Source organism: Nomascus leucogenys, chromosome 20 (assembly GCF_006542625.1).
Source record: "Nomascus leucogenys isolate Asia chromosome 20, Asia_NLE_v1, whole genome shotgun sequence".
Taxonomy (NCBI): Eukaryota; Metazoa; Chordata; class Mammalia; order Primates; family Hylobatidae; genus Nomascus; species Nomascus leucogenys.
In genome coordinates, this window is record NC_044400.1 from 16,624,118 (window position 1) to 16,637,083 (window position 12,966).

At 37.1% G+C, this 12,966-nt stretch overlaps 1 protein-coding gene across 1 annotated transcript in view; it reads left to right on the forward strand.

Annotated features, from left to right (window-relative positions):
* Positions 1-12,966, forward strand: part of ZRANB3 (zinc finger RANBP2-type containing 3) — a 298,807-nt gene that overhangs the window by 185,099 nt on the left and 100,742 nt on the right. Inside the window, exon 8 of the mRNA XM_030801279.1 lies at positions 1,159-1,275. Coding sequence (XP_030657139.1) covers positions 1,159-1,275 — 117 coding nt within the window. The remainder of the gene's footprint in view (positions 1-1,158; positions 1,276-12,966) is intronic.

Genomic DNA, 12,966 nt, shown 5'->3' on the forward strand with positions numbered 1-12,966 from the left:
AAAAAAAAAAAAAAGAATTCTAAATAGAAGGTGTGAAACCCAATAATTAGCAAGGGAAATTGTGTTCCTTGCTCTAGAATTTCTTTTTAAAGTATGAATAACTGTCTTCTAGAATAACTTCATGCAGCCCTATTCTTGAAATTCTAAAACTCTGTGATCATGTTGTAAGATGTGAAGTTCAGTATATCAGAAAACCAGTTTACTAATCCTTACCTAATCCTTATCCATGTTTACTTTTGGGGAATGCAGTGCTTATATATTCTCTGAAATTTCTGCAGATCTGAAAATGACTTTATTAACAGAGTTTTTCATTGTTATCTTGAAAGCTTATAAGCATTTTGTAAACATTGAGCAATGTTACTTCTAAAATAACAATCTGATTTTCTTATCTATTATTTTCATATTAGAAAGAAAAAATGGAATCAACATATGATTATATTTGTACTTAATATTAATTTTATTTAATATTCCCCATCTTTATTTAAATCAAACCACATCTTTTTACAAAAGTACTTAGCTGCCGTATACATTTTTACTACTCTGCTTTCTTATGTTTCTTATGTTCACTTTACAGAATGTATCTTCTTAAGAAGTTACAGGCCAGGGCGCAGTGGCTCACGCCTGTAGTCCCAGCACTTTGGGAGGTTGAGGTGGGCAGATCACCTGAGGTTAGGAGTTCGAGACCAGCCTGACCAATATGGAGAAACTCTGTCTCTACTAAAAATACAAAATTAACTGGGCGTGGTGGCGCATGCCTATAATCCAAGCTACTCGGGAGGCTGAGGCAGGAGAATCGCTTGAACCCGGGAGGCGGAGGTTGCGGTGAGCCAAGATTGCACGATCGCACTCCAGCCTGGGCAACAAGAGCAAGACTCTGTCTCAAAAAAAAAAGAAGAAATTATAATTGTTTGATTTATGCTGTTAGCAAAGGGCTTTGTTTTCACCCACAGCTTATCATTGGTTTCTATAATTTTGAAAATATGACTGACCTACCTCTGCATTAATGTTTTTAAATGAACATGTTGGAATCTTTGGGAATTTTCTTTTTATATCTTTCTGTAGAGAAAAGGAAAAAAAGTAGGACATGATTCATGATTGCATCAATTTGTTCTGTTCGTTATGCTATACTCATAAACAATGTTGTTTTTTCCCACATAGGAATTGAATACCAGCTTTGACGAGTGGGAAAAAATAATGAGAACTCCAAATTCAGGTGCCATGGAGACAGTCATGGGGTTGATAACTCGCATGTTTAAACAAACTGCTATTGCCAAGGTACTCTTTGCTGGGCCATCATGTATTTGTCTTCATACAAATTATTCAATGTATTTTACTGTTTTTAATTAAGCAAGTTATTTATATATTGCAGAATTTCTTTGCTGTCGTTTAACTTTTTTTTTTTTTTTTTTTGTGAGTTGGGAGCCTCACTCTGTCACCCTGGCTGGAGTGCAGTGGCATGATCTCGGCTAACTGCAGCCTCCGCCTCCCAGGTTCAAGCCATTCTCCTGCCTCAGTCTCCCAAGTAGCTGGGACTACAGGCACATGCCAACATGCCCAGCCTGTTTAACTCTTTTTTATGGAAAAATTCAGACATACTCAAAGTAAACAGTAATGCTGTATCCAACCATATATTTATCTTTTCCAATATACAGGTATATTTTGATGCGGGAGGATACTATACGTTATATTTTCTCATTTAAATTATATATATATTCATCTTTTTCTTTTTTTTTTCTTTTTTTAAAGACAGAGTCTTACTCTTTTGCCCAGGCTGGTGTGCAGTGGCTCGATCTCAGCTCACTGCAACCTCCACCTCCTGGGTTCAAGCAATTCTCCTTCCTCAGCCTCCCAAGTAGCTGGGATTCCAGGCACGCACCTCTATGCCTGGAAAATTTTTTTTTAATACTTTTAGTAGAGACAGGGTTCATCATGTTGGCCAGGCTGGTCTTGAACTCCTGACCTCAAGTGATCCACCCACCTTGGCTTCCCAAACTGCTGGGATTACAGGTGTGAGCCACCGTGCCTGACCTATATTCATCTTTATTATTAGTATTCCCATGGTTTTACTACATTATTACTGCAAATAATCTTTTTTTATTTGTCAGTCATCTTCGTTTGATAGTCCATGTTCAGTACCCTACAGAGGTAATTTTGCTCACATTCTGTTTGTCTAAAAGTGAAAAACATAGGATTTTAGAGTTTAGTAAAATTAGTGTAACTGTCAAGTAAACTTACCATATATTTGTGGTAGTTGTTTTTACCACCATGGTAGAACCTGTAAGTACTGATGAGTGTCACCCCTCTTGATTCTGAGATTTTCTTTGTAACATAATTTTTTAAGATGAGGATTGTTGAGGTATATTTACATAAAGTGAAATTTATCCTTTTAAAATGTATAGTTGGTCCAGACATGGTAGTGCGCGTGTAGTCCTAGTTACTTGGGAGGCTGAGGAGGGAGGATCGTTTAGCTCAGAAGATCTGGGCTACAGTGAGCTATGATTGTGCCACTGCACTCCAGCATTGGCAACAGAGCAAGACTCTGTCTCTAAAATAAAATGAAATGAAATAAAAAAAAATGTATGGTTGGATGAGGCTTGACAAATGTGTATAGTTAGGTAACCATCAGTACCATGAAAATAGAGATATTACTGTCATGCCAAAAAGTTCCCTCATGTACCTTTGTAGCATTTCCCCTCCACCCATCCCTATACCTTGGCAATCGCAGATATGCTTTCTGTCACTATAGTTTTACACTTTCCAGAATGTCACAAAAATGGAACAATAGCATGTAGCCTTGTGTCTGGCTTCTTTCACTTAGCATAAAGGTTTTGAGATTGATTCAGGTTGTTGTATATGTTATTACTTTTCCTTTTTATTGCTTTCCTTACATCCTCCAATGTATGGGAACAAAACTTTAAAAAAATTTTTTTGAGAGACAGAGTCTTGCCCTGTCACCCAGGCTAAAGTGCAGTGGCACAATCATAGCTCACTGCAGTTTCAAACACCTGGGCTCTAGGGATCCTTCTGCCTCAGCCTCCCAAAGCACTGGGATTATAGGTGTGAGCTACCTCATCTGGCCCCTAAAATTGTTTTTCTTTTTATTCCTTCACCAATTAATGGACATTTGGAATATTTCTGTTTTAGACTATTGTAAGTCAAAGTGATATAATCATTCACGTACAAGCCTTTGTATAGTCATATATTTTCATTTTCCTTGAGCAAATACTTGGAAATAGAACTGGTGAGTCATAAGAAAAGTATAGATTTAACTTGATAAAAAAAACTGCCAAATTGTTTTTCAAAGTAGCTATATTATTTTGCATTTCTACTGACATTGTATGCGAGTTCCATTTGATATCTTTGTCAGCACTAGGTATTGCCATCTTTTTCATTTTAGCCATTATTGTCGGTATGTAGTGCCATCTCATTGTGCTTTTAATTTTTCTTTTCCTGATGACTAATGGTGTTGAGCATGGTTTTTGGTGCCTTTTGTCTATTCATTTTCTTTTGTGAAGTATCTGTTCATATTGAGTCCATATTTATATGGGGTAATAAGAACTCTTTATTTTGGAAACAAGTTCTCTAATATATATATATATGTATTTTACAAATATGTCCTCCAAGTCTATGGATTTGATTTCTATTTTATTAACATTGTCTTTCAGAGAACAGAAGTTTTAAATTTGGAAACAATCTAGTATATCAGTTTTTTTCTTTCTTTCTTTCTTTTTTTTTGTATTTTGAGTCCTAAGAAATTTTTGCCTAATCTAAGTTCACAAAGATACTCTTATATTTTCTTCTAAAAATGCCATAGCTTTAGGTTATCAGCCATGTGCTATTTAATCAAATTTCAGTCAACAGAACAACACATATACAACGCTGGTCTCATAAGATTATAATAGAGCATATATAGAAACATAATAAATGGCACTTGACGTTGCATTGCAGATCAAGTAGGAGAAATAATTGGTATTCGGTAATGATGCTAGGTCCTTTGGTTTTTCATATGAAAAATATATATATAAATAAAAATACATATACCATATAGGTTTGTGTAAGTACACTCTGTGATGTTCTCACAATGACAGCATTCCCTTAACAATGCATTTCTGAGAACATATCCCATAGCTAAGTGATAGATGACTTAGATGTAGGTCTATAAACTATTATTTTTGTAGCATATCATTCTTTTATATGCTACAAAATAAAGGTAGAGGTTCTGATTTTTTTATTTTTGTTTTGGTTTGTCATTTTACATATGGATTTTCAATTGTTACAACACTCATCGGAACACAAAAGACTATTTTGCCCTCCTTAAATTTCCTTGGCACCTTCATCAAAAATCAATTGGCAATGTATGTGTAGGTCTGTTTCTGAATTCTATTCTCATTCATTGGTCTATTCATCAGCCTTATACTACAATGGCTTGATTACTGTAGCTTTATAATAAGTCTTGAAGGCCAGGTGCAGTGGCTCATGCCTGTAATCCCAGCACTTTGGGAGGTCGAGGCAGGTGGATCACTTGAGGTCAGGAGTTTGAGACCAGCCTGACCAACATGGCAAAACCCCGTCTCTACTAAGAATACAAAAATTAGCTGAGTGTGGTGGTGCACACCTGTAATCCCAGCTACTTGGGAGGCTGAGACAGGAGAATCGCTTGAACCCAGGAGGTGGAGGTTCCAGTGAGCCGAGATCGCAACACTGCACTCCAACCTGGGCAACAGAGCAAGACTCTGTCTCCAAAAAACAAATAAATAAATAAGCCTTGAAATTATATAGTGTTTACCCTACTGTATTCCTTTTCAATATTGCTTTGTCTTTTGTAGGTCCTTTGCTTTTCTGTATGAATTTTAGAATCAGCATTTTAAGTGTATACAATTTTGTTGGAATTGTGTTGGATCTGTTGACTAATTTGGAGGAATATACTTCTGAATAATATTTGGTCTTCTGGTCCCTGAAAAGAGTATCGTTCACTTTTAATTTATCCCCACAATGTTCTCTAGTTTTTTGAATACATTTTGTTAGATTTATCCATAGGTATTTTGTGTCCTTTTATGCTCCTGTAAATGGCATTTTTTAAAATGTAAATTTCCAGGTTTCCGTTGCTAAGTATAGAATTATTATTGATTTTCATATATTAACCTTTTATTCTGTGACCTTGCTGAACTCCTTTTGTTAGTTCTTGTGGATTTTTGGTTAATTCTAGAAGATACAGGATCATTTTGTCTGCACATAAAGACATTTTTATTTCTTCCTTGTAATATATATGCCTTTTATTTATTTGTTTTGACTATTACGTTGAAGGAAGACTAGTACAACAATTTTGGATAGAAATGATAGGACTGAACAGCCTTACCTTGTAGCCAATCTTAGGGGGAAGGCATTTAGTCTTTCACCATTAAATATGATTTTATTGTGACTGGGTGTGGTGGCTCACGCCTGAATCCCAGCACTTTGGGAGGCCGAGGCAGGCGGATCACGAGGTCAGGAGATCAAGACCATCCTGGCTAACACGGTGAAATCCCGTCTCTACTAAAAAATACAAAAAATTAGCCGGGCGTGGTGGCGGGTGCCTGTAGTCCCAGCTACACGGGACGCTGAGGCAGGAGAATGGCGTGAACCCGGGAGGCAGAGCTTGCAGTGAGCCGAGATTGCACCACTCCAGCCTGGGCGACAGAGCCAGACTCCATCTCAAAAAAAAAAAAAAAAAAAAAATGATGTTATTACTAAGTTTTTTATAGATGACTTTTCTTATGTAGAGGAAACTTCCTTTTTTTTCTAGTTTGTTTAGAGAAGAGATGGAACATGTGAACTTTTTTTCCTTTGGCAGAGAAGGGGAAGAAGAGGTGGTTATTATAAAAGTGGATATGAAGAAAATAGCTAACGTTCTAACACTACTATAAGTGAAAGAACTAGGCTTTTATGAATATTCACCCAGGTATGGTGGCTTACATCTGTAATCCCAGCACTTTGGGAAGCCGAGGTGGGAGGGTCCCTTCAGCTTACGAGTTCAAGATCAGGCTGGGTAACAGAGGAAGACCTTGTCTCTATTCTATAAAAAACAAACAAAGGAAAAGACAAGACAAACAAAAAAGAACAAATTTTTTTCAGAAACAAAATTTAAAGAAAGAAAGTTCACAATAAAAGTAGTCCTGACACAGGGGAGTTTATAGTCACTCACAAGCTTTATTTCCACTGGCATCTAGCACGTGCTAGCTGGGAGTCCTGAGAGCATATCCATTAGTGGAGCACAAGTTCAAAACTGCCTATTTTCAATACCCCTTTCTTACACTAAACAAAAGCCTTAAGCCATTGTGGAAGAGGCAGAGTACCCCCTCCTCCAACCTCATAGCCTAGTCCATGATGGACTGCTTCTGGTGGTGGGATAGGGACAAATGCTGCCTACTCCTGGGAAGTGGGCAGGAAACCCTGTTGGACTCAGGACCCTGCACTGATATAAGGCAGAGATCTGTTACTGCCAGGGGAGAGGCAGAGACCCCTTTAGCACCACCTGCAGTTACAAGACATAGTTTTGTTAGTGGTGTGGGACAGGAGCACCAAGAAAGTACCACCCCCAAGGCTCAGCTACAGCAAAAAATTGCCTTACGCTGAGTTGGTACCAGGAGACTCAAAAGGTCCCCCAACCCCCACTATGAACTTAACACTGAGAAACCTTCAAGATCAATCTACCACTGGGAAAGAGAGACAACCCTCTATAATACAGGCGTGCAGGACTAATGAAAGCTGAGAATGTGGCAGGAACACTTAGCAAAACCCTTGACACACAGTATTACAAGCTAGAAGTATCCTGTTGCTGGGGGAATTTGAGATTCATGGTGCTCCAAAGGTAAATGTAACAAGAGAACCTAAACAGAACTCAGTGCTGACTACATTCACTCATTCCCCTCCCCCACCATACTATCACCTCAAAGGAAGAAGCATGCTCAATTCTGGATGTAACTATCATTTCCTCAGTCTGTACTGTCCTTCTACACATAACTCCTAGCATTCAATAGAAATTGCAAAATAACAAAAGAGACATTTAAAAAAAACAACCATTGCCAAGAGATAAAGCAACTGATAAAGCCAGATGCAGAAATGACCCAGATTGTAGAACTATTAGACAAGGGCTTTAAAATAGCTATGAATAATATGTTAAAGCATCAAATAGAATAGATAAACAACATGCAAGAAAAGATGGAGAATTTTAGAAATAGTATGAAAATTGTAAGACAGTAAAATGGAAATGCTAGAAATAGAAAACACAGTATCAGCTATGAGCCAATAGTGGAGATAAAATGTAATCATAAAAAATCTGGCCGTGTGTGGTGGCTTACACCTATAATCCTAGTGCTTCAAGAGGCTGAGGCAGGCAGATTGCTTGAGCCCAGGAATTCGAGACCAGCTTGAGCAACAAGGCAAAAACCCATCTCTACTGAAAATACAAAAATTAGCTCAGTGTGGTGGTACACGTCTGTGGTCCCACTACTCAGGAGGTTGAGGTGGGAGAATCACTTGAGCCCGGGAGGCAGAAGTTGCAATGAGCTATGATCATGCCACTGCACTCCAGCCTGGACAACAGAGTGAGTGATACCCTGGCTCAAAAATTAAAAAATAAATAAAATAAAGTAAAATAAAATAAAATTCATTAATTAAAACATTTGGCTGGCACAGTGGCTCACGCCTGTAATGCCAGCAGTTGAGAGGTTGAGGTGGGAGGATTACTTGAGGCCAGGAGTTAGAGACCAGTCTGGCCAACATGGTGAAACCCTGTCTCTACTAATAAATACAAAAGTAAGCTGGGCGCAGTGGCTGATGCCTGTAACGCCAGCATTTTTGGAGGCCGAGGCAGGAGGATCACTTGAGGTCAGGAGTTCGAGACCAGCCTGACCAACATGGCAAAACCCTGACTCTACCAGAAATACAAAAAATTAGCCAGGTGTAGTGGTGCTTGCTTATAATCCCAGCTACTCGGGAGGCTGAGGCAGGAGAACTGCTTGAACCCAGGAAGCAGATGTTGCAGTGAGCCAAGATTGCACCACTGCATTCCAGCCTGGGCAACAGAGTGAGACTCTGTCTTAAAAAAAAAAAAAAAAGGCCGGGTGCGGTGGCTCATGCCTGTAATCCCAGCACTTTGGGAGGCCGAGACAGGTGGATCACGAGGTCAGGAGATCAAGACCATCCTGGCTAACATGGTGAAACCCTGTCTCCACTAAAAATACAAAAAAAAAAAAAATTAGCTGGTTGTGGTTGCGGGTGCCTGTAGTCCCAGCTACTCGGGAGGCTGAGGCAGGAGAATGGTGTGAACCCAGGAGGCGGAGCTTGCAGTAAGCCGAGATTGAGCCACTGCACTCCAGCCTAGGTTACAGAGCGAGATTCCATCTCAGAAAAAAAAAAAAAATCAGATGAAAAAAGAATAAAAAGGGATGAGGAAAGCCTATGGAATACCATAAAGTGTCCAAATATTTAAATTTGGGTATTCCAGAAGGAGAAGAGATGGGCAAAGGCATTGAAAAAATATTTAATTAAATAATAGTTTAAAACTTCCCAAGTCTAGCAAGAGCTTTAGACATCCAGATACAGGAAGCTCAAAGATTTATCAGATAGATACAACCTGAAAAGGTCTGCAAGACACATTGTTGTCAGAAGTCCAGACAAAGGGAGAATTCTAAAAGCGGTGAGAGAAAAACATCAAATCTTATATAAAGGAATGCTCAGCAGAGTAAAAGCAGATTTCTCAAAAGAAACCTTACAGGCAAGGAGACACTGGGATAATATATTCAATTTGCTGAAAGGAAGAAAAAAAAAAGCTTTCAGCCAACAAAGCTATCCTTCAAAAGTAAAGGAGAAATAAAATATTTCCCAGACAACGAAAAACTGAAGGAATTTATCATCACTAGAACAGCCCTATAAGAAAAGCTTAAAGGAGCCCTACACCTGGAAAAAAAATAATTGTGTCTACCATCATGAAAACACATGAAAGTACAAAACTCATTGGTAGAGCAGATACACAAATGAGGAAAAGAAAGGACTCAAATGTTACTCCTACAGAAAGCCACCAAACCACAATGATAAAAAATAAGAGAGAAAGAAAGGAACAAATGATATAGAAAACAACGATAAAACAATTAACAAAATGGCAGTCCTCACATGTAAAACATAACGTTAAATGTTAATGGATTGAATTATTCACTTTAAAGATACAGACCGGCTGAATGGATTTTTTTAAAACAAAAAACATCACCCAACTATATGCTGCCTACAAGAAATTCACTTCATCTGTAAAGACATATATAGACTGAAAGGAAAGAGTTGGAAAAAGATGTTCCACACAAAGAGAAACCTAAAGTGAGCAGGAATAGCTATACTTATCAGAAAAAGCAAACCTTATGTCAAATAGGAAGAGGGGCCAGGCACAGTGGCTCACGCCTGTAATCCCAGCACTTTGGAAGGCCGAGGCGGGTGGATCATATGAGGCCTGGCAAACATGGCGAAATCCCATCTGTACTAGAAATATAAACATTAGTCAGGCACGGTGGCACACACCTGTAATCCCAGCTACTTGGGAGGCTGAGCCAGGATAATTACTTGAACCCGGGGAGGTGGAGGTTTCAGCGTGCCAAGATCGCACCACTGCACTCCAGCCTGGGCGACAGAGTGAGACCCCATCTCAAAAAAAAAAAAAAGAAGAAAAAAGAAAAAGAAACTTGAGATTGATTGTTTTAAAAGAATAAAACTTGTAAAACTTAAAACAAAAATAGAGAAGAAAGTAATTTACCCATGTCAGCAGTAAAATAGAATTAAAAGACTTTCACTCCAGACCCTATAGGCATTCAAAAGATAATGAGAATATCATTAACAACTTTATGTCAAGAAAGCCAACAAAATTTATACGAATATATAGATTCTATAAATATCACAGCTGACTCAAAAAGAAATTAAAAACCTGAATAGCCCCGTATCAACTAGAAAAATTTAATTCATAGTAAAAATCATAATGAAAATTTGAGGCCTCAATGGTTTCACTGCTATATTCCATTGAACATTTAATGTAAAAAGTAAAACGAATTCTAAAAATTTCTTAGGAAACCAAAGAGAAAGAAATACCTCCCAACTAATTTTATAACTTCAGGATTACTCTGTTACCAAGACCAGACAAACAAAATAATGAGAAAACTATAGGTCAGTGTTCTTAATGAATATGAAAGTCCTTAACAAAATATTAGCAAATTGAATCCACCAGTATGTAAAAAAGTGTACCAGCAATACAAAGTTTAACACTGAATTAATCACTGTTAATCATCACATGAACAATATAAAAATTGAAAACCATATGATTATCTCAATATAAGCATTTGACAAAATTCAGTATCCATTCCTGACAAAACCTGTCAATAAATCAGGAATAGAAAGAAACTTCTTTATCACAATAAAAGGCATTTATGAGAACTTACATCTAACATCATACTTAATGCAGAAAGACTGATGCTCTTGCTCTAAGATCAGGAACAAGACGAGAGCCTTTCCTCATCACTTCCCTTTAACATTGTTCTGGTTCTGGTCTTAGCTGTGCATTAAGGCTAGAAAAAGAAATACAAGGTGTACATATCAAAAAACAGTAAGTAAAATTGTCCATATTCACAGGCAGGATTATCCACATAGAAAATCGAAGAGTGATTTTATCAAGGTCACAAAATTCATGTTCAACATATAAAAATCATTTCTAGTTCTGTATACTGGCAATAAAAATTGGAAACAGAAATTTTAAAAATACAATTTGAAATAGCATCCAAAATCATGAACTAATTTAGAATAAAGTCAACAAAAAATATGTACTGAAAACTACAAAGCATTGTTTAGAATAAGTAAAGCAAATTTAAATAAACAACAGATACATTATGTTCATGAATCAGAAGAGTCAATATTGTTAAGATGCCAGTTCTCTGTAAATTTTTATATTCAATGCTGTTAATTAAAATCCTTGTAGTCTTTTTTGTATAAATTGACACACTAAATATAAAATTTATGTGGCAATACAAAGGACTTACTATAGCCAAAACAATTTTGAATGAGTCACACTATATTATATAAATACTTAATAAGAAGTTAAATTAATGAATCAGAAAAGAGAGTGTCCAGAAATAGAACCTCACATAGATTGTCAGTTGATCTGTTAAGAAAGGAGACAAGATAACTCAATAGGGAACATATAGTTTTCAATAACGGGTACTAAGACAATTGGATATCCATAAGGAAAAAAAGAAGTCTTGAACATTATTTCACACCATACATAAAAATTAACTCGAAATGAGTCATAGAATTAAATATGAGAGCTAAAATTATAAAATTCTTAGGAGCATACATATGTAAAAATATTCCCAACTTTTGGGTAGGACAATGTTTTAGATAGGATACAAAAAGCACAAACTTTAAAGAAAAAATTGAGATTAAAAACTTGAACACATGGTGGTAAAAAAAAAATATATGTAGTATGAAAGATACTGTTAGGAAAATGAAAATGCAAAACATAGATTGGAAGAAAATATTTTCAATATACTCTCCTTGTTCCATTTTCCCATGTCTTAATTTTCAGTTTGATCATAACTTTTTGTTAGATCAGTGTTCATTGTTTACAGTATAACAACTTTGTTAAACATCTCACTGTTGAGTTACAATTAAATTTTTTTCTTTGACAACTGTTGTTTTTCCTAGAGTTAATAACTCTCTTGTTTTTTGCTTGTTTGCTTACTTAGCTTTCTTTGTATATAATACTGAATACAGAATGCTTGCTTAAGGAAAAAGAACATATATGAAAACCTTTTAGATCATTTCTTGTCTGTGGTTAAAAAACCCTAGTTGGTGCCGGGTGCAGTGGCTGCTGCCTGTAATCCCAGCACTTTTGGAGGCCATGGTGGGCAGATCATGAGGTCAGGAGTTCGAGACCAGCCTGGCCAGCATAGTGAAACCCTGTCTCTACTAAAAATACAAAAATTAGCTGGGCATGGTGGTACGTGCCTGTAGTCTCAGGTACTCGGGAGGTTGAGGCAGGAGAATCGCTTGAACTCAGGAGGTGGAGGTTGCAGTGAGCTAAGATGGTGCCACTGCACTCCAACCTGGGTGACAGAGTGAGACTCCATCTCAAAAACAAACAAACAAAAAAAACCCTGGTTTGAAGTCAGAAGCGTTGACAATCAGTAGGAATCTGGCATCTAATTCCTAGGATTCTTGAAGGAAAAGAAAAGAGATGAAAAGTAGTTGTCCCTAAATTAGCTAATGTTCCCAAAGATTAATGGCAGCAGAAGGCCAGTCCTTGCTTCCCCAGTTCCCTAGAGTTTTTAGTCATTTTTCATTCCCTCTCTAATAGAACTTGGGTCCTTAACCACCTATGGAGATTGGAACTGTGTATTTCTATTCCTGAGCTACAGCTAGAAATAATTAATTCAAGCTATGACCAAATTGGAATTCTTAGTACATTTTCCCCAGAAATATTACTGATATTTAGTAGAGTCTATAGTAACTGTGAATAATACAGTTTACCCACATTATAGATTAAATAGGCTTTGCAGGAGGTAGCTAGTTATCAACTACATTTAATATTGATTCTGTGAGAAAATGAGTTTCAGAGTTCTCCCAAACCAGTTTGTAAATGAACTTGAAATACCATAGATTATAATTTGATTATTATATTGTATGTATACCAGTGTTGGTGCTTCTTTTCTTTGATTAAATGTTTTCCTATTAATTCAGTACATATTTATTGATTGCCTACTGTGTGGCAAGGTGCTAGGGAGGTATGGTGAACAGAATGTCTTCCTCTCAAGGAACTTGCAATCTACTGGGGAAGACCATGAAATAAATATTCAACTACAATAGAGTGTATTTAGTGCTTCAAAAACAGGATGCTTATGAAAGTACATGAGAGAAGATACCTGGCCCAGTCTTGAGGGTGCCAGAAAGACATCCCAA